General features: G+C 47.2%; 1 protein-coding gene across 1 annotated transcript in view; it reads left to right on the forward strand.

The window, feature by feature from the left end:
- LOC135054880 (gastrula zinc finger protein XlCGF57.1-like) overlaps positions 1–16,532 on the forward strand; it is a 113,930-nt gene extending 97,398 nt beyond the window's left edge. The window contains exon 7 of the mRNA XM_063958311.1: positions 14,205–16,532. Coding sequence (XP_063814381.1) covers positions 14,205–15,505 — 1,301 coding nt within the window. The 3' untranslated portion in view covers positions 15,506–16,532. The remainder of the gene's footprint in view (positions 1–14,204) is intronic.
- Positions 16,533–21,236: the final 4,704 nt, after the last annotated feature.

The raw sequence follows: 21,236 nt of genomic DNA on the forward strand, positions 1-21,236 counted from the left end.
TGTATGTGATGTGTGTGTGTGTGTGTGTGTAATATTTTTGACTTCGACAAAACTGGGTAGTCTATTAAGGTTACTCAGTCAGCGCCAGGCTTTTATTATATATGTCACAACTGAGGGCCTGAGCTGACGGGAGGCAGCCTCAGTTGTAGGGGCTGAGATGTACCGGAACCTGGGAGGTTGTATCAGACCCCTGGACATGTAAGTAACATGAATAATAACTGCCCGAAGGCGTGACCACGACAACTTAGATAAAAGTCAATGATGTTTATTATGACAACTCCGCATCACAGCAGCAATAAAAGAAAACGTAAAAGTCAGCAAAGAATAAATACAGTTCCTGAGTACTACAGCATGGCAGGAGCCACAGGGCACTGGTAGTGTGAGATAGTTCTTATGATCTTCTAGATGGAAAGTCCTTACCAGGCCCGGCTGTAGCAATGGAGATAACCCAGGATTATACCAGCTGGTGTTCCAGGAAGAGCTGGGTTGCTGAAGGTAAAACAGCTGCTGTGGATACTGGCTGGAACCAGACTGTTGTTAGCACGGAGTGGATACTGGCTGGAACCAGTTAAATAATAAATGAACTTTGGGAGCGATGAAATGTGAACTGAAATGTAGAACTTGAGAGCGGAGAAATAATAATTCCGGTGGAGAGTGGTAAAGTGTAGAAAGGACACCGGCCCTTTAAGGGAAGCTGTACTCTGCTGGAAGCTGAGGCTGGAAGCAGGTAGTGTTGTAGCTGGAAACAGATGAATCCACAATGGATTGGAGAGTCAGGCTACACCGCAGGTGGAATGCTGGTGCGGGTCTCTATGGTGGAAGTCTTGAGACAGGAGCTGGAACCTGGAAGACAATCATAGAAGAGAGACAAACAGGAACTAGGTTTGACAACCAAAGCACTGACGTCTTCCTTGCTCAGGTACAGCTTACTTATACCTGCAGCAAGGAAGGGGTTGGCTAGGCAATTATGCAAATCAACAACACAGACAGCAGATTGGTGGAAATGATCAGATGACAGAATCCAAGATGGCTGCGCCCATGCAGACACTTGGAGGGAAGTTTGGTTTGTAATCCATGTGGTCTGGGAAACAGTAATGGCGGCGCCGGCCACCGGAGACAGGAGACGCCAGGCTGATAGATGCACATTTAACCACGCGGGCACAGCGGAGGCCGCGGCTGATGAAAAGACCACTCTGTATGTGGAAACTCAGGAACAGCGGAATCCGGTCCTGGAACGCTGAGCCCGCCTTAGGAGGCATCTGAAGGGTAAGTAATGGCGTCCAGATACCCGGATCGTGACAGCACCCCCCCCTTTAGGAGTGGCCCCAGGACACTTCTTAGGCTTTAAAGGAAACTTTGCGTGGAAATTTCGGACCAAGGCAGGAGCATGGACGTCAGAGGCATTGGTCCAAGAGCGTTCTTCAGGACCATAGCCCTTCCAGTCAATGAGATACTGAAGTTGACCGTAACGGTGACGTGAGTCCAGGATCTTGGCCACTTCATACTCAACGCCTCGTTGAGTTTGGACTTTCGGAGTTGGTGGAAGTGAGGAATGAAACCGATTCAAGATTAGCGGTTTCAACAGGGAAACATGGAATGTCCTGGGTATTTTTAAGAAGGGAGGTAACTGGAGTCTGTAAGCAACAGGATTGATGACTTGATCAATTTTGAAAGGACCGATGTAGCGAGGTGCAAACTTCATACTGGGAACTCTTAACCTCAAATTCTTCGTGGATAACCATACCCGATCACCCACCTTGAGAGCAGGAACTGCTCGACGCTTCTTATCCGCAAACTTCTTGTACCTGAACGATGCCTTGAGCAGAGCTGATCGTACGCTCTTCCAGATATTGGCAAACTGATGCAAGGTGATATCCACTGCGGGAACAGAAGTTGCTGGAAGCGGTTGGAACTCAGGGACTTTAGGGTGGAATCCAAAGTTGGTGAAGAATGGTGTTGAAGAAGATGAAGAATGATACTGGTTGTTATGACAGAACTCGGCCCAGGGAAGTAATTGAACCCAGTCATCTTGAGAGGAGGACACATAGATGCGGAGGAAGGCCTCCAAGTCCTGATTCACCCTCTCAGTTTGACCATTGGTCTGAGGATGGTAAGCCGTGGAAAACTTTAACTTGACTTGGAGGACTTGACATAAACTTCGCCAGAATTTGGCTGTGAATTGAACTCCTCGATCTGAGATAATTTCTTCTGGAAGACCATGGAGTCGGAAGATCTCTTGTATGAATACTTGAGCCAACTTGGAAGCTGACGGAAGACCGGTGAGAGGAATGAAGTGTGCCATCTTGGTGAACCGGTCAACTACCACCCAGATGGTATTGAACTTGTTGCACATGGGCAAATCTGTAATAAAATCCATCGACAAATGGGTCCATGGTCGACGGGGAACAGATAGTGGAACCAGTTGCCCCGCAGGCGACTGGCGGGATACTTTATGTTGAGCACACTTTGGGCAAGATGCAATAAACTCCAAAACGTCCTTTTTCAGAGTTGGCCACCAATAGGACCTAGAGATAAACTCCAGGGTTTTTTGGATACCTGTATGTCCGGCAAAACGGGAAGCATGGGCCCAATGCATGAGCTTCTTCCTTAGTGTCGGCTTCACAAAACTTTTCCCTGATGGGGGCGTAGAGTCCATCCCTACCGTGGAGAATGCCAACGGATTTATAATAGGATGCTTGTCTGAAGACTCTGACTCATTTTCTTGCTCCCATGAGCGGGAAAGGGCATCGGCCTTGCGATTCTGAGAGCCCGGACAGAACTGGAGTTTAAAGTCGAACCTGGAAAAGAAAAGTGCCCATCTGGCCTGACGAGGGTTGAGACATTGTGCGCCTTTTAGATATAGAAGGTTCTTGTGGTCTGTAAGGATGGTGATTGAATGAGAAGCTCCCTCCAACAGATATCTCCACTCCTCTAGAGCGAGCTTGATGGCTAGCAACTCCTGGTCGCCAATGGCATAGTTGCGCTCCGCTGGGGAGAACTTCCGTGAGAAGAAACTGCAAGGATGTAAATGACCATCTTTAGCCCTCTGAGATAACACCGCTCCTACTCCAACGGAGGAGGCATCCACCTCTAAGATGAAAGGAGAGTCGATGTCAGGCTGTTTCAGGACAGGTGCAGAGATGAACCTCTGTTTTAAAAGATGAAAAGCTTGCATGGCTTCTTCAGACCACTTGGACGGGTTAGCACCCTTCTTGGTGAAAGCAGTAATAGGCGCCACAATGGTGGAAAAGTCTCGTATAAACTTTCGGTAATAATTGGCGAACCCTAAGAACCTCTGGACCCCTTTGAGGGTTAAGGGTACCGGCCAATTCTGGATTGCTTGTAGTTTCTCAGGATCCATCTCTAGTCCGGAACCGGACACAATGTACCCTAGAAACGGAATGGACTTGACTTCAAAGACGCATTTCTCTAATTTGCAGTAGAGATGATTGACACGGAGACGGGACAGAACCTCCTTTACCCAGAAACGATGTTCCTCTAAATCGTTGGCAAAAATGAGGATATCATCTAGATAGACCACGACATGACGGTATAGAATGTCTCTGAAGATCTCATTGACGAAATGCTGGAAGACAGCTGGAGCATTGCTCAATCCGAAGGGCATGACGAGGTACTCATAATGTCCGTCACGGGTGTTAAATGCGGTCTTCCACTCGTCACCCTCACGGATCCGGATGAGATTGTATGCACCTCTCAGGTCCAGCTTTGTAAAGATGGTAGCTCCGCTAACTCTGTCAAAGAGCTCAGTAATCAGGGGTAAAGGATAGCGGTTCTTGATGGTAATGTCGTTCAAACCTCTGTAGTCGATGCACGGCCGCAGACCACCATCTTTCTTCTTTACAAAAAAGAAGCCTGCGCCGGCTGGAGAAGAAGAAGGTCGAATGAACCCCTTTGCTAGGTTCTCTTTAATGTATTCCTCCATAGAATGTGTCTCGGGGAGAGACAACGGATAAGTTCGGCCTCGAGGTGGAACCTTCCCTGGAACGAGATCAATCGGGCAGTCCCATTCTCTATGAGGAGGAAGGATATCAGCAGAAGCTTTACTGAACACATCCGTGAAATCTTGATATGGAGGAGGTGGAACATCAGACGACCTGGGGGAGGAAGAACAGACAGGCAACACTTTAAACAAACATGTCTTAGTACAGGAGGAACCCCATGCCAGGATTTGCGTAGTCGTCCAATCAATTGTAGGATTGTGAAGACGGAGCCATGGAAGGCCCAGGACCACAGGATGTGTGGCTCTTGGAATCACTAAAAAATGAAATAAGTTCGGAATGAAGAACTCCCACTCTCAGACGAACTGGTAGAGTCCTTAGAGAAATAACTGTATCAAAAATTTTACTGCCATCCACAGCAGTTAAGGAAAAGGACGAAGGAAGTCTCTCGGTGGGTAGGGACCACCGTTTAACATAGGCTTCAGTAATAAAGTTCCCAGCTGCTCCGGAATCCAGGAGGGCAATGACGTTCTGATAACGTTGAGCAACTTGAAGCGAGACTGGGAGGTTACAATCTTGAGGAGATGGAGAGGAGATCATTACTCCTAGCCGGCCCTCTCCTTGGCGAGCTAGGATTTGGAGTTTCCCGGACGTTTGGGACAGGCATTAATGGTGTGAGACGGAGCTGCACAATACAGACAGAGAAACTCGGAGAGACGTCTTCGGCGCTCAGCAGGAGTTAAACGGGAACGGCCAATTTGCATGGGTTCATCTGTAGTTGGTGACAGTTGGCGAGGAGGAGGAGTAGAAGATTTTGGAGCAGATGATCTTCCACGCTCAGTTGCTCTCTCTCTGAAACGCAAGTCAACTTTCGTACAAAGTGAGATTAGCTCATCTAACTTGGAGGGTAAGTCTCTGGTAGCTAACTCATCTTTAATACGCTCGGATAAACCATGCCAGAATGCAGCATACAGGGCCTCGTCGTTCCATGCCAGTTCGGATGCCAGGATCTGGAACTGTATAAGATATTGTCCTACAGTACGTGATTCCTGGCGTAAACGGAGAATCTCAGACGAAGCTGAAGTTACCCGGCCTGGCTCGTCGAAGATGCGCCTGAATGTTGACACAAATGCAGTGTAAGAAGATAGCAGGGTGTCGGACCTCTCCCATAACGGTGATGCCCAATCAAGGGCTGAGCCACTGAGAAGAGAAATAATGTAGGCAATTTTTGTACGGTCACTGGGAAAATTGCCAGGTTGTAGCTCAAACTGAATCTCACACTGGTTGAGAAATCCCCTGCAGAATCTTGGAGATCCGTCAAATTTTGCTGGCGTTGGAAGATGAAGACGTGGAGCAGAAATGGGTAAGGTGGGTGGGGTTATAGCTGGAGTCACTGTGGTTGACGCACCAGACGCGCCTGATCCACGGAGAGTTGTCTGAATCCCATCCAGCCGAGTAGAGAGATCCTGGAGACAGCGGATGATGTGGCCCTGTGCAGCCTCCTGATGTTCTAGTCGGGCTGCCAGTTCTTGCATCGGCCTGGCCGCTTGATCCTGGTCTCCGGCTGGATTCATTAGGTCAGTGCTTACTGTCACAACTGAGGGCCTGAGCTGACGGGAGGCAGCCTCAGTTGTAGGGGCTGAGATGTACCGGAACCTGGGAGGTTGTATCAGACCCCTGGACATGTAAGTAACATGAATAATAACTGCCCGAAGGCGTGACCACGACAACTTAGATAAAAGTCAATGATGTTTATTATGACAACTCCGCATCACAGCAGCAATAAAAGAAAACGTAAAAGTCAGCAAAGAATAAATACAGTTCCTGAGTACTACAGCATGGCAGGAGCCACAGGGCACTGGTAGTGTGAGATAGTTCTTATGATCTTCTAGATGGAAAGTCCTTACCAGGCCCGGCTGTAGCAATGGAGATAACCCAGGATTATACCAGCTGGTGTTCCAGGAAGAGCTGGGTTGCTGAAGGTAAAACAGCTGCTGTGGATACTGGCTGGAACCAGACTGTTGTTAGCACGGAGTGGATACTGGCTGGAACCAGTTAAATAATAAATGAACTTTGGGAGCGATGAAATGTGAACTGAAATGTAGAACTTGAGAGCGGAGAAATAATAATTCCGGTGGAGAGTGGTAAAGTGTAGAAAGGACACCGGCCCTTTAAGGGAAGCTGTACTCTGCTGGAAGCTGAGGCTGGAAGCAGGTAGTGTTGTAGCTGGAAACAGATGAATCCACAATGGATTGGAGAGTCAGGCTACACCGCAGGTGGAATGCTGGTGCGGGTCTCTATGGTGGAAGTCTTGAGACAGGAGCTGGAACCTGGAAGACAATCATAGAAGAGAGACAAACAGGAACTAGGTTTGACAACCAAAGCACTGACGTCTTCCTTGCTCAGGTACAGCTTACTTATACCTGCAGCAAGGAAGGGGTTGGCTAGGCAATTATGCAAATCAACAACACAGACAGCAGATTGGTGGAAATGATCAGATGACAGAATCCAAGATGGCTGCGCCCATGCAGACACTTGGAGGGAAGTTTGGTTTGTAATCCATGTGGTCTGGGAAACAGTAATGGCGGCGCCGGCCACCGGAGACAGGAGACGCCAGGCTGATAGATGCACATTTAACCACGCGGGCACAGCGGAGGCCGCGGCTGATGAAAAGACCACTCTGTATGTGGAAACTCAGGAACAGCGGAATCCGGTCCTGGAACGCTGAGCCCGCCTTAGGAGGCATCTGAAGGGTAAGTAATGGCGTCCAGATACCCGGATCGTGACAATATAACTGCCTACTGGGGCGCTGTGTGTGCTGGCTCCTGAACTCTGTGTCTATCTGAAGGTACTTGGGGGAAACTGTGTCTGACATTTTCCTGCGTGTGTATGTTATATATCTCACATTACCATGTCTAGGGACTCTGTGTGTCTTTTGCTGCAGAGTGTGTATCTTCCTCAGAGGAGTCTATTCCATGTACTCAGGAATGCAATATACTGTCTCAGTCTTCTGAATCCGAACCACCGTGGGTGGCTTCTATTAAGGGAATAATATCCCAGATTTCATCTAGAATAGTTAATTATGAGACTGAAACGCAGGTTTTGAAAAAATCTGTAGAGGTTTTGTCGTGTTCTACTTCGACTATCTTATCTAAACACACTGGTATATGCCCACAAAAGCGTTCTCTTGCCCAGATAATGCAGAGGGACACGGATACCGACTCGGAGGCGGTGATGGAGTTATGCTGAGGGGGGGGTGCAGCTCATGATTGAGTCCATTCGGGACGTTTTACACATTACTGAGAAAGTACCTGAGCAGGAAGAGTAGGCTTACTTTACAGACAATAAGAAAGCCTCCCTTACCTTCCCTGCGTCTAAGGAATTAAACGCATTATTTGAAAAATCCTGGGAAAACCCGGAGAAAAAATTCCAGATCCCAAAGAGAGTTCTTGTTGCTTTTCCTTTTCCTGAAGAGGATAGGAAAAAGTGGGAAACCCCCCCTTTCTCTTACATCCTAGAGGATGCTGGGGGTCCATATTAGTAACATGGGGTATAGACGGGTCCACTAGGAGCCACTGGCACTTTAAAAGTTTGAGAGTGTGGGCTGGCTCCTCCCTCTATGCCCCTCCTACCAGACTCCGTTTAGAAAATGTACCCGGAGGAGCCGGTCACAGCTACGGGAGCTCCATAGAAGTACTTTTAGTTTTATTATTTTTAATAGAGTGTAGGCACAGGGAGGCTGCTGGCAACAGCCTCCCTGCTTCGCGGGGTCTAAGCCACTATCTCTGCTGACAGGACACTGAGCTCCTGAGGGGATCGAACGTTCCCCGCCACAGGGGATTGCTCACCCCAGCAGCATTCCGCCACCCCCTTACAGAGCCAGAAGATCTGTGGCGGGTTAGTCACCGCCCCCCCCTGGCAAGCGGGGAGCCGGTGTGAAGATGGCGGCAACAGGGTATGGAGCGCAGTACTAACTGCGCTCCGGAGCTCAGCGGTACATGGTGTGACGCTATGAGGGGCGCCCTGAGCCAGCAACCAACAACCTACACCGACCTCCAAGCCTGTCAGGGTCCCAGGATCGCTGCCAGCACAATTCCTCAGGCCAGTATAATCTTCAGAAGAGTGGGAAGACAGCGCCATGAAAGGGGGCAGAGCTTCTCCTCATAGCGGACCCAGCAGCGTTCAGCGCCATTTTCCTGCCTGTCAGTGAGAGCTGTCCCTCTAAATCAACTCCAGCTATCTTATACGGTACCGGGGGGTTGTAGAAGGGGGGGGGGGGGGGGGGGAGGCTGTAAATCTGTACTGTGCATCCTATTAAGGTGTACAGTAAGCGCTGGATAAGGGTTACCCTATATCCTGAAGCACTGTGTGTGGGTTGGCTCCAATCTCTGTGTCTCTCTTGCCATTCTAAGGGGGGAAACTCTGTCTGCCCCTTCCCTGTGTGTGTGTGGAGTGTTTGTGGTCTCCATTAAGCTATGTCCAGGGTCATATGCTACAGAGGATATGTCCTCTCAGGATGATCCCATTCCATGTAATCAGGATTGCACTGTGTTAGCGCAGGTCCCAGCAAGGGGGCCTGAGTGGTTAGCTTCTATTAAAAGTATGATTTCTCAGATTTCTACTAGAGTTGCACAAAATGAATCTGCAACTCAGGTTTTCCAGAACCCTATAACAGTTTGGTCCGGTTCAGTTACCTCAGGGCCCCCTGCTGTATGCTCCCAAAAACGTGCTCTTGCCCAGATTATGCAATATGACACGGATACCGATTCTGATGCAGCAGACGGTGATTGGGATGTGCTGCGGGGGGGCGGCATCTCTTGCAAAAGGGGTGCAGTTGATGATAGAGGCCATTAAAGATGTGTTGAATATTGCTGATACAACACCTGAGCAGGTTGAGGAGACTTACTTCACTGACAATAAGAAAGCCTCGCTAACCTTCCCTGCGTCCATTTGAGAAAGCCTGGGAAAACCCAGAGAAAAAAATTCAGATCCCTAGAAAGGTTCTGGTTGCTTACCCTTCCCTGAGGAGGATAGGAAAAAATGGGAAAAACCACCCATAGTTGACGCGTCTGTATCCAGACTCTCAAAAAAAGGTGGTTTTACCTGTCCTCGGATCTACAGCGTTAAAAGAACCGGCTGATTGCAAGGTTGACACTACGCTCAAATCCATATACACGGCTTCAGGGGCAATACTATGTCCTATTATTGCCTGTGCATGGATTTCCAAAGCTATAGTAAAGTGGTCAGGCACTTGAGGATTTGGATACAATGGATAAAAGTGACGTTGAATTGTTTTTAAATAGCATTCAGGGTTCTGCAGGATTTATGGTGGAATCCATGAAAGACCTGGGTACAATGGCTGCAGGGATATCTTCCATGTCTCTCTCGGCTCGTAGAGGACTTTGGCTGCGCCAGTGGTCTTCCGATGCGGAATCCAGGAGAGGTGTGGAGACCCTACACTACACAGGTCATGCTGTCTATGGGGAAGCGTTGGATTGCCTAGATTTCCACGGCTACAGTGGGTAAGTCACCTTTTCTTCCCTCAGCTGCACCTGCTACGAAGAAACCTTTCTCTTCAGCTGCCTCACAGTCCTTTCGGGCTGCTTAAACAAGAAAGGCCAAGCCGTCCAACACCTTCTTTAGAGGAGGTCGGCCAAAATCCAAGAAACCTGCTGCGGCGGGTTCCCAGGAACAGAAGCCTGCTTCAGCTACGCCAAAGTCCTCCGCATGACGGTGGACAGCGCGGCCTGGAGGTGGGGCCGGTGGGGGCGAGACTCAGGCATTTCAGCCACGTCTGGGTGTCGTCCGGCCTGGATCCCTGGGTGCAAGAAATTGTGTCCCAGGGAAACAGGCTGGAGTTTCAAGATCTCCCTCCTCACCGATTCTTCATATCAGGCTTGCCAGCTTTGCTGGCGGACAGGGCTATCCTACAGGAAGCCATCCAGAAGTTGGTGGAGTCGCAGGTCATTGTACCAGTTCCTCCTCATTTACAAAACAGGTTACTATTCAAACCTTTTCGTGGTACCGAAACCGGATGGTTCGGTCAGGCCCATTTTGAACTTAAAATTGCTAAACCCCTTTCTGAGGGAGTTCAAATTCAATATGGAGTCTCTGAGGGCGGTGATATCCGGTCTGGAGGAGGGGGAATTCTTGGTATCCCTGGATATCAAGGATGTATAACTACACATTCTGATTTGGCCCCTGCATCAAGCTTTTCTCCGATTCGCACTGTTAGACAGTCATTTTCAGTTTCAGGCCCTGCCATTCGCCTCTGCACAGCACCGAGGGTATTCACCAAGGTGATGGCGGATATGATGGTTCTCCTCCGCAGACAGGGGGTGAACATAAATCCATATCTGGATGATCTGCTGATAAAGGCATCGTCCAAGGAGAAGCTGTTACAGTCCATTGTTCTCACGGCCCACCTACTCAGAGAACACGGTTGGATCCTGAATCTTCCAAAATATCATTTGGAGCCGACTAGGAGGTTGTCCTTTCTGGGAATGATCCTCGACACGTAAGTGCAGAGGGTGTTTCTCCCGGAGGAAAAAGCTTTGGTGATACAAGCAATGGTCCGGGATGTCCTGAAGCCAGCTCGGGTGTCGGTTCATCAGTGCATTCGACTTCTGGGGAAGATGGTGGCCTCTTACGAGCCTCATGCTCGACCCTTCCAACTGGTTCTCCTGGACAAGTGGTCGGGATCTCATCTGCACATGCACCAGAGAATACGTCTGTCGCCAAAGGCCTGGATTTCATTCCTCTGGTGGCTACAATTACCTCAGCTTCTGGAAGGCCGCAGGTTCGGGATTCAGCACTGGGTCCTTCTAACCCCAGATGCAAGTCTCCGGGGCTGGGGCGCAGTCACTCAAGGGGAGACCTTCCAAGGAAGGTGGTCAAGTCTGGAAGCTGGCCTACCAATAAACATTCTGGATCTAAGAGCTGTCTACAACGGTCTTCTTCAAGCGGCTCATCTTCTACGAGATCGAGCCATTCAAGTGCAGTCGGACAATGTAACGACAGTGGCTTACATAAACCGACAGGGCGGAACGAAGAGCAGAGCTGCAATCTCAGAGGTAACAAGAATCCTCCTCTGGGCAGAAAAATATGCGTTGGCGCTGTCAGCAATCTTCATTCCGGGAGTAGACAACTGGGAAGCGGACTTCCTCAGCAGACATGATCTCCATCCAGGGGAGTGGGGTCTCCAACCGGAGGTGTTCACGGAGGTAACAGATCTTTGGGGTGTTCCTCAAATAGACATGATGGCCTCTCGTCTCAACAAGAAGCTTCGGCGGTATTGTTCCAGATCGAGGGACCCGCAAGCCGTGGCGGTGGATGCCCTAGTGACTCCGTGGGAGTTCCAGTTGGTATATGTGTTTCCTCCACTTCCACTCATTCCAAGAGTTCTAAAACTCATAAGGAGAACAAGAGTTCAGGCGATCCTCATTGCTCCGGACTGGCCAAGAAGGACTTGATACGCAGATCTTCTGGATCTCCTGCTAGAAGAGCCGAGGCCTCTTCCACTTCGGGAGGACCTGCTGCTTATCAAGACTTACCAAGGCTATGTTTGACGGCATGTAGGTTGAACGCCAGATATTAGCTCGGAAGGGCATTCCGAACAAGGTTATTCCTACCCCGATACAGGCTAGGAAAGGAGTAATGTCTAAACATTACCATCGTATTTGGAAAAAATATGTATCTTGGTGCGAGTCCAAGAAGTTTCCTACGGTGGAGTATCAACTGGGACTGTTTCTCCTCTTCCTGCAAACAAGTGTGGATATGGGCCTGAGGTTGGGATTCGTAAAGGTCCAGATTTCGGCCTTATCTATTTTCTTCCAGAAACAGTTGGAAGTTGGAATCCAGCCTCCCTTTTTGCCGCCTACGGCACCATGGTATCTTAACGTGGTGCTGCAGTTTCTCCAATCTGATTGGTTCGAGCCTCTACAGGAGGTTGAGGTCAAGTTTTTCACATGGAAGGCTGTCACTTTGTTGGCCTTAGCTTCTGCTAGACGTGTGTCGGAGCTGGGTGCTTTCTCTTGTAAGAGCCCCTACTTGATCTTCCAGGAAGATAGAGCTGAGCTTCGGACACGTCAGCAGTTCCTTCCGAAGGTTGTGTCGGCATTTCATGTCAACCAACCTATTGTGGTGCCAGTTGCTACTGACTCCTCAATTTTATCAAAGTCCTTGGATGTTGTGAGGGCTTTGAAGATTTATGTGAAGAGGACTTCACGTCACAGGAAGTTGGACTCTGTTTGTCCTTTATGATCCCAACAAGATTGGGTGTCCTGCTTCTAAGCAGACGATTTCTCGCTGGATCAGGTTCACTATCCAGCATGCTTTTTCTACGGCAGGCTTGCTGTGTCCAAAATCTGTCAAGGCCCACTCTGCTCGTAAAGTGGCTTCTTCCTGGGTGGCTGCCCGGGGTGTCTCGGCTTTACAACTTTGCCGAGCAGCAACTTGGTCAGGGTCGAACACATTTGGCAAGCTCTACAAGTTCAATACGTTGGCCTCTGAGGACCTAAAGTTTGGTCAATCTGTTCTGCAGGAGCCTCTGCGCTCTCCCTCCCGTACTGGGAGCTTTGGTAGATCCCCTAATGTGGACCCTAGCATCCTCTAGGACGTAAGAGAAAATATGATTTTAATTACCTACCGGTAAATCCTTTTATCGTAGTCCACAGAGGATGCTGGGCGCCTGGTTAAGTACTGCATTGTTACTTGTTTAAGTACTGTTGTTCAGCTGCTGCTGAATTGTTCAAGCTAGTTAGCTTGGTTTGCCTTGTTATGTGTGAGCTGGTGTGAATCTCACCACTATCTGTGTATTTCCTTCTTTCGAAGTATGTCTGTCTCCTCGGGCACAGGTTCTAGACTGAGTCTGGTAGGAGGGGCATAGAGGTGCCAATGGCTACCGAGGGACCCGTCTATACCCCATGGTACTAATGTGGACCCCACCATCCTCTACGGACTACGAGAAAAGGATTTACTGGCAATGACTCCCAATATGCTTAAAAACATCACACAAGTGCTAGTTTAAGCCACCGCTCGCCAGTGTACACAGGGGGCTATAGCGGGATAGCCCCCTCAGGAGGGTCCCGTATGCCTCCCCTGCGTGTCAGCCGCACATTGAACTGGGGGACCCCCCTAGCGGGGCCCCCTGTTTGTACTCACCACTGTCATCATCTTCAGGCTGTTGTTAGGGGTGTGCGGCGTGCTGCGATTGTGACCGCTAATGCGCAGTGCCCTGCTGTACAACAACCTGTCAGGACGGGGATCCTGCAGCAAGGAAGCGGCTCTGATACCTCGCAAGGCCGGTGACCGCCCTTCCCCCCCCCCCCCACCCCTAACTCCCACGGTGCAGGTATACTGTTGCCCAAACAGCATACTGAAAATAATATAAGTTTGAAAATAAACTGAAGAAAGCTCTGGAGCTTCCAGAGTGTGCATCCTCTCCTGAGGGCACTTTTTAAAAAAAAAACTGCCTGTGGGAGGGCACATAGAGGGGAGGAGCCAGCACACCCAGTTGAAGAAATTTAAAGTGCACTGGCTTCTTTGGACCCCGTCTATATCCCATTGTACTAGATTCCCCCAATATCCCTTATGGATGCTAGAGAAAAGGGGAATTTAATACCTACCGGTAATTCCTTTTCTCGTAGTCCGTAGTGGATACTGGGCCCTCGCCTCAGTGCTTTGTTTCCTGCTTACCTGGTTGTAAGAGTTCTTGGTTGGGTTTGCTGTTGCTTTCCCTATTCCATGTTTGGTTAGCGTTGCTACCCTTTTTATAGTTAGCGTTGCTTTCCTTTGTTGTGGTTAGCTGCACTGTCTTTGTTGTAATGTGTTGGTTCGTTACCTCACCGCTTTATGTGTTATATCCTTCTCTCAAAGTATATCCGTCTCTCGGGCACAGTTTCCTCGACTGAGTTTGCAGGAGGGGCATAGTGGGGAGGAGCCAGCATACACTATTAATTTCTTAAAGTGCCAGGCTCCAATGGATCCGATCTATACCCCATGGTAATCTTCAATTCCCAGTATCCACTACAGACTACGAGAAAAGGAATTACTGATAGGTATTAAATTCCCATTATAAGATCTTATCTCATTTTCCCTCATACCACAAAAATGATTTCATTCACACTCTTATTTGCTTATTATTGTACTTGTTTGTTTTTTTTTTGTTTTTTTTAATTAATATTTTAAGAAACAAAAATGCAATTAGAATGTTTTGGTTGTATCTGTATTTTATTGTGCTTTCAGCTGCTGAAAACAGTAGAAACACCGCAGGGATGTATCATGTTCAATCTACAAAGTGTGAAATGAAGGGTGCTGATACACACTATTTCTTGGGAAAATACCCAGATGTCCCAAACACACTTCCAAGTTCTGAGGCATCAACTAATAGATCAGTACACTCAATTTCTCTGAACAACCCAGAGAACGGTGCACATGGGACAGTCGGCACTGAAAACTTTATTTGCAGCGAGTGTGGAGGCAAATTTCCCACCAAGCCTCAGCTTAAGTCACACCAGAAGATTCACACAGGAGGGAAGCCTTTTGTCTGCTCTGAATGCGGGAAAGGCTTTACCCGCAATACAAGTCTCGTAGCACACAAGAGAATTCACACAGGAGAGAAACCATATTCATGTACAGACTGTGGAAAGCGTTTTATATCCAACTCTCAGCTTTTTACACACACAAAATATCACAGAGGGGAGAAACCTCATGTGTGTTTAGATTGTGGGAAACGGTTCATTAGCAATGGGTTGCTTGTTATACATCAGAGATCCCACACAGGAGAGAGGCCGTTTGTCTGTCAGGATTGTGGGAAAGCCTTTGCCCATAATGGCATTCGCCGAGAACACATGCGAATTCACTCGGGTGAAAAACCATTTGAATGCAAAGAGTGTGGGAAACGGTTCACGAGTAATTCCCATCTGGGCAAGCATCAGAAAAACCACAGAGGTGAGAAACCACACGCGTGTCCCGACTGTGGGAAGAGGTTCATCTGTAATTCCTTTCTCATAATACACTACAGGAGTCACACTGGCGAGAAACCGTTTGTTTGTAATGAGTGTGGAAAATGCTTTGCCAAAAAAGGAAGCCTCGTCACACATCAGAGAATTCACACCGGGGAAAACCTCTTGGTCTGTGCCGATTGTGGGAAAGGCTTTGCCCATGCCTCAGTTCTACTAGCTCATCGGCGGATTCACACCGGAGAAAAGCCTTTTGCTTGTCCTGAGTGCGGGAAGCGATTCATCCGAAAATGCCAACTGGTCGTACACAAGAAATATCACACGGGGGAGGAGCCTTATGCCTGTTCTGTATGCGAGAAAAGCTTCATGGGTAAGCAAAATCTTGTTACTCATCAGAGAACTCACACCGGAGAGAAGATGTTCATGTGTTCCGAGTGTGGCAAAGGCTTCACCAGTAACTCAAAGCTTGTTATCCACCAGCGAACTCACACGGGAGAGAAACCATTTATGTGCTCAGAGTGCCGGAAGGGCTTTATCAGTAACTCTGTCCTGATTGTACATAAGAAACGTCATGAGGAAAAATAATTATTATGCACTGTTGTGTAGAGGAGCTGAGCGCAGATTTGCCGATGGCGGAAATGTCTTTTTAAAAATCGGATACTTTACATCGGTGCTTTTTAAACGGGGAGCTTTCTGATAAGGTTTGTTTCCCAGAATAGTATTGACCTAAATAGGTTTGAAGAGATGGGGAATGGGAGTAGGGAGATCAGTGAGCTGAATTGAGGAATGCAAACCATAGATACCTATGATATGTGCCGCAGTTGGTCACCTCTTACCATATCACATTGGCGAGCAGGCGGCACTAGTGCAAAGTACAGCAATGCATTGTTGTCTTTTAGAAGAGTGTATAGCAGCAACCTGTTAATAGCAGAGGTTTTTCATATTTAAGTACTTAGATGTTCAGATATCTATCTAAATTTGTATTGCGTGTTTATTTAGAGCCCATGTCTTGTATGGGTGGTGTATAATGAGCTGGTAAGTGGGATCAGGATCACGGTGTATTCCAGTTACCATAAGGTGTAATGTGTATCTGTACACATCTCAGTCATGCAGTTCTGTTTCATAAAGGTGGGATCAGGTTCTTCAAGTAATATTGTGCACCTGTATTCAGTATATTTTTCCTGTTATATAATGTGATCCTATTTCTTCCATTCCTTGCCTTTATTATTATGATTATTATTAGTAGCTGTAAAATTGGCCAAATTTTGTCATAAATAAATATTCTTAGCAGAGTCAGAGCTGGTGCTATAATCGGGATGCACTGGGGATGTGCATAGTGTAGGGTGAGAACGTGAGGGACAGCTCTGCTTGTGAGAGCTCATATGGTATCCGGATCCCGGCAGTCAAAATACTGATGCCGGAATCCAGACACTGACATCCCGAATAGGTCACATTCCTGACCGCCGGGATCCTGAAGGACCATCTCCTGGCCCGTCTAACAGGTAAGCCGCCGGATAGGTGTGTGGGAAGGTTAGGTTTAGCCTGTGGGGTTAGGGTTAGGCTGTGGGGCAGGTGGTTAGCTTTCGGGTGGGCGTGGGGTGGTTTAGGCATGCCCGGGGAGGGTTAGGTGTAGGCTGCGAGGAGAGGCGGTTAGGTTTACGCACCACCAGGGAGGTTTAGGCTGGGCGGGGGGGGGGTTAAGTTTAGGATGCTATAAGGGAAGGTTAAGGGCCATAGGGGGAAGGTAAGTATACTTACCTTCCCATCGGGATTTTGAACATATGCATGCCGCAGTCGGTATTCTGCCCGCCGTCATCCCGCATGCCAGCATTTCCGTCCCAACCCATTCATACTGTAGGGGACCAGGAGGTGCACTGGGCAGAGATAAGTTAGGACAGAGGCTATGGGTTAGGATTGTTAGGAGGGCTGATAGGCTATGATAAATCGGTGTGTTTTCAGATCATGTTGTAAGCTAACATGCTGGTATAGTTTATTAGGGTAGGAGAGAGTTAATGAGAAGGGGAGCAGCTCATAACTCAGATTGGCAGGATAGGGAGATATGCAGCAGCACTAAGGGCTGACCCCACCCCAAGTCTTCAGTTAACAGTGGTCACCATGCAGTAAGCAGTGTTGTGCAATGAATGACAGAAAATTCAGCAGGGTTGACATTACTGATGACCTAACAGTAATATTACTAGTGACTTCACAACAAAGTTTAAAGTAGCAAATGCCTCAGGAGTCCAAAAACGTGTTAGCACCTTGTTTAGTCTTGAGAGGAACTGCAAGCACAAAAAAAAATTACTTTATTTAATATAGTTACATAGTGAGGTGGAAAAGAGTCAAAATGCCCATCGGGTTCAACCTGTATTCTGTGATAAGCTGATCATATTATAAAGCACCTGGTAGAGTAATGGTTTAGTACCAGTTGACAACTCTGATTCTACTACTCCCAGATATTAATGTCACTATGTTAAATGCTATAGCCGTGGATACGTTTTCCAGTTAAAAATGTGTCTAATCCGTTTTTAAATGCATTTACAGAGTCTGACATTATTACCTTCTCCGGCAGGGAGTTCCAAATATTTATTGCCCTTACCGTGAAGAACCCTTTCCTACGTTGTGTACGGAATTTTCTCTCTAGCCTCAGCGAGTGCCCACGTATCCTATACAGAGTTCTTTTAATAAACAGATCCGCTGCTAACTCCTTGTAATGACCCTTTACATATTTGAATCTATTAATATCTCCTCTTAGACGCCTCTTTTCTAGTGTATACATATTTAACCTAGTAAGCTTTTCCTCGTATTCCAGTTCTCTAACCATTTAATCACTTTAGTAGCTCGCTTCTAGTTCCCCAATATCTTTTTTTTATAATATGGAGCCCAGAACTGAACACTATTCCAGGTGCGGACGTACCAATGCTTTGTACAGCGGCAGGATTACATGCTCATCCCTTGTCTCAATGCCCCGTTTTATGCACGCAAACACTTTATTTGCCTTTTTTGCTGCATTTTGACATTGTGTACTGTTACTAAGCCTATTATCTATGAGCACCCCTAAATCTTTTTCCACCACGGTTAAACCTAAATTTTCCCCATTTAGAGTGTAGGATGCATGTGTGTTTTTTTGTCCCAAAATGCATAACTTTGCATTTTTCTATATTGAACCTCATTCCCCATTTAGACACCGAGGTTCAAGTTTAAATAAGTCATTCTGTAGAGACTCCACATCGCTTTCTGAATGAATTACCTTACACAGTTTAGTATCATCTGCAAAGATTGACACTGTGCTTTCCAGGCCTATTCCTAGATCATTGATAAATATCCTGAACAGTAGCAGGCCAAGTACCGGACCCTTGTGGTATTCCGCTGACTACTGGTGCCCAGCTGGAGAACATCCCATTGACCACTACTACAGCCAAGTACCTATCCATGTACAAATAGTATATCCTAGGCCAAGTTCCCTTAACTTGATGATCAGTCTCCTGTGAGGCACTGTATCGAATGCTTCTGCAAAATCTAAATACACCACATCCACTGCTTTTCCCTGGTCAAGATTCATGCTCACTTCCTCGTAGAAGCTGATTAAGTTAGTTTGACATGATTTGTCCCTTAGAAACCCATGCTGATTTTTGCTAATAATCTTATTAACCTATATAAAATCTTGTATGCTATCCCTCAAAATACTTTCCAATATTTTACCCACTATAGAGGTTAAACTAACTGGTCTATAGTTACCAGGATTATTTTTAGTTCCCTTTTTAAATAAAAACACTACCTCAGCTATGCACCAGTCCTTTGGCACCATGCCTGATGTAATTGAACTTTGGAAATTCATGTATAGGGGTTTTGCTAGTTGCGACTTAAGATCCATAATTACCCTTGGATGAAAACCATCTGGGCCTGGTGATTTATTAATCTTTATGTTGCTTAGTCTCTCCAGGACTACTTCCTCACTTAAACAAGCATCAAGCCAAGAGTCATTACCTTCACTATCGTTATGCACTACGCTCACCATCTGATCCTCCATGGTGAATACTGAGGGGGAAAAATTGTTCAGTATTTCAGCTTTTATCAAAGCTCCCAATTCATCTTTTAGTGGGCCCACGTTCTCCTTCTTTAACCTTTTACTGTTTATGTATTTATAAAACTTTTTAGGATTGGTTTTACTCTCTAGCGATTTGTTTTTCGTTTACAATTTTAGCTGCCCTTATTTTTTGCATTTTTTATTGCATTCCTTATAATGCTGAAAATGACTCCTCCCCTTCATTAGATTTAAATGTTTTGAAAGCACGCTTCTTTTTAGCCTTTGCTTCTTTGAACTCCTTATTGAGCCACATTGGCTTGTGTTTAGTACTCCTGCATTTACTGCTCATAGGAATGAATTTGTGAATATTGCTATCAAGCGACCCTTTAAAAGCTACCCAAATTTCCGTTGTGTCTTTGCGATGAAACAAAACTTCCCAGTCAATGTCATTTAGTGCCTGTCTCAGCATTTTGAAGGTAGCTTTTCTAAAGGTAAATGTTTTAGTTCCCTTATAGCTATGTTTCTTGAAACTGATATCAATGTAATCATATAGTGGTCACTGTTTCCCAAGGTCTCCCCAACTTTAGTATTTGATATAATGTCAACATTATTGGTAATAACTAGGTCCAGAATAGTTTTACCTCTAGTTGGGTCCTCAACTTAATTAGCCAAGTAATGATCCTTTAATGTATTTAAGAACCTGCTTCTCCTAGTTTTTACTCATGAATCGTTACTCCAATTTATATCCAGATAGTTAAAATCCCCTAAAACTAGGATGTCCCCCATTCCCGCGTTTTTTTCAATTTGCAGTAAGAGTTGTTCTTCGTCATGTACGCTAATATCTGGTTGCTTGTAGCACGTGCCAATGACTAGTTTCTTTGCTTCTGTGCCCCCACTTGTGATCTCAACCCATAGTGACTCCACATTATCTCCAATCCCCTCGTAAATACCATCTATTAAGTTTGGTTTTAGAGATGGTTTAACAAAGAGACATACCCCTCCTCCCCTTTTGGTAGCGCTATCCCTCCTGAAAAGAGAATTTCTCCTTCTTCCTAGAGGATGCTGGGGACTCCAAAAGGACCATGGGGTATAGACGGGATCCGCAGGAGACATGGGCACTTTAAGACTTTAAATGGGTGGGAACTGGCTCCTCCCTCTATGCCCCTCCTCCAGTCCTCAGTTAGATTCTGTGCCCAGAGAGACTGGACACACACTAGGGGAGCTCTACAGAGTTTCTCTAAAAAAGACTTTATGTTAGGTTTATTATTTTCAGGGAGTACTGCTGGCAACAGGCTCCCTGCTTCGTGGGACTGAGGGGAGAGAAGCAGACCTACTTCTGTGAGTTAAAGGCTCTACTTCTTAGGCTACTGGACACCATTAGCTCCAGAGGGTCTGATCACTTGGTATAGTCTAGCTGCTCGTTTCCGGAGCCGCGCCGCCGTCCCCCTCACAGAGCCAGAAGAGAGAAGCCGGGTGAGTAACCGAAGCAAAGAAGACTTCAGTGAAGGCGGCGGAAGACATCAGTCTCGGAGGTACTGCGCGCCATTGCTCCCACACACCAGCGGCATGGCTTGGGTGCAGGGCACGGGGGGGACGCCCTGGGCAGCAATAAGACCTCAGATATACCTGGCAAAAGTACATACAGTGCAGGGGCTCTGTATACTACCCCCGCCAGTATAAATAAATAGCAGGACATAAGCGCGCCAGTACGGAGGCGAGGCTTGGTCCTCCCAGCTCTAATCAGCGCCTTTTTATCTCCACAGTGAAGCTGCATGTGACGCTGGCCCTGAACTCCTCCACTTCTGTGTCAAGTAACAGGGTGCTAAACGGGGGGGGGGGGGGGGGCACAGCAAAATTGGTGTTGATTATTGTCATTAAAAGCGCTGTCAGGTCGGAGGCATTATATATATATATATATATATATATGTGCTTTCAGACTGGGATAGGCGCTGGGTGTGAGCTGGCAAACTCCCTCTGTGTTTCTCTAATAGGCCTTCTTGTGGGTCTGTCCCCTATAGCCCGGTGTGATAGTGGTGTCGGTACGAGTGTGTCGACATGTCTGAGGCTGAAGGCTCTTCGCAGGAGGAGGTTGGAGTAGAGACAGAACAGTGTGAGGGAGTGAATCTGTCGGCACCGCCGACTGCTGATTGGGTAAATAGAATGCAAATGTGGCTTCATTAAATAAGAGATTGGATAAATCTGAGGCCCACAACCAATCATGGAGACAATCCATGGAAGATGCTTTATCCCAAACGCAGGCTCCCTCAGGGTCACAGAATTGGCCGTTTACCC

Source organism: Pseudophryne corroboree, chromosome 3, assembly GCF_028390025.1.
Source record: "Pseudophryne corroboree isolate aPseCor3 chromosome 3, aPseCor3.hap2, whole genome shotgun sequence".
Taxonomy (NCBI): Eukaryota; Metazoa; Chordata; class Amphibia; order Anura; family Myobatrachidae; genus Pseudophryne; species Pseudophryne corroboree.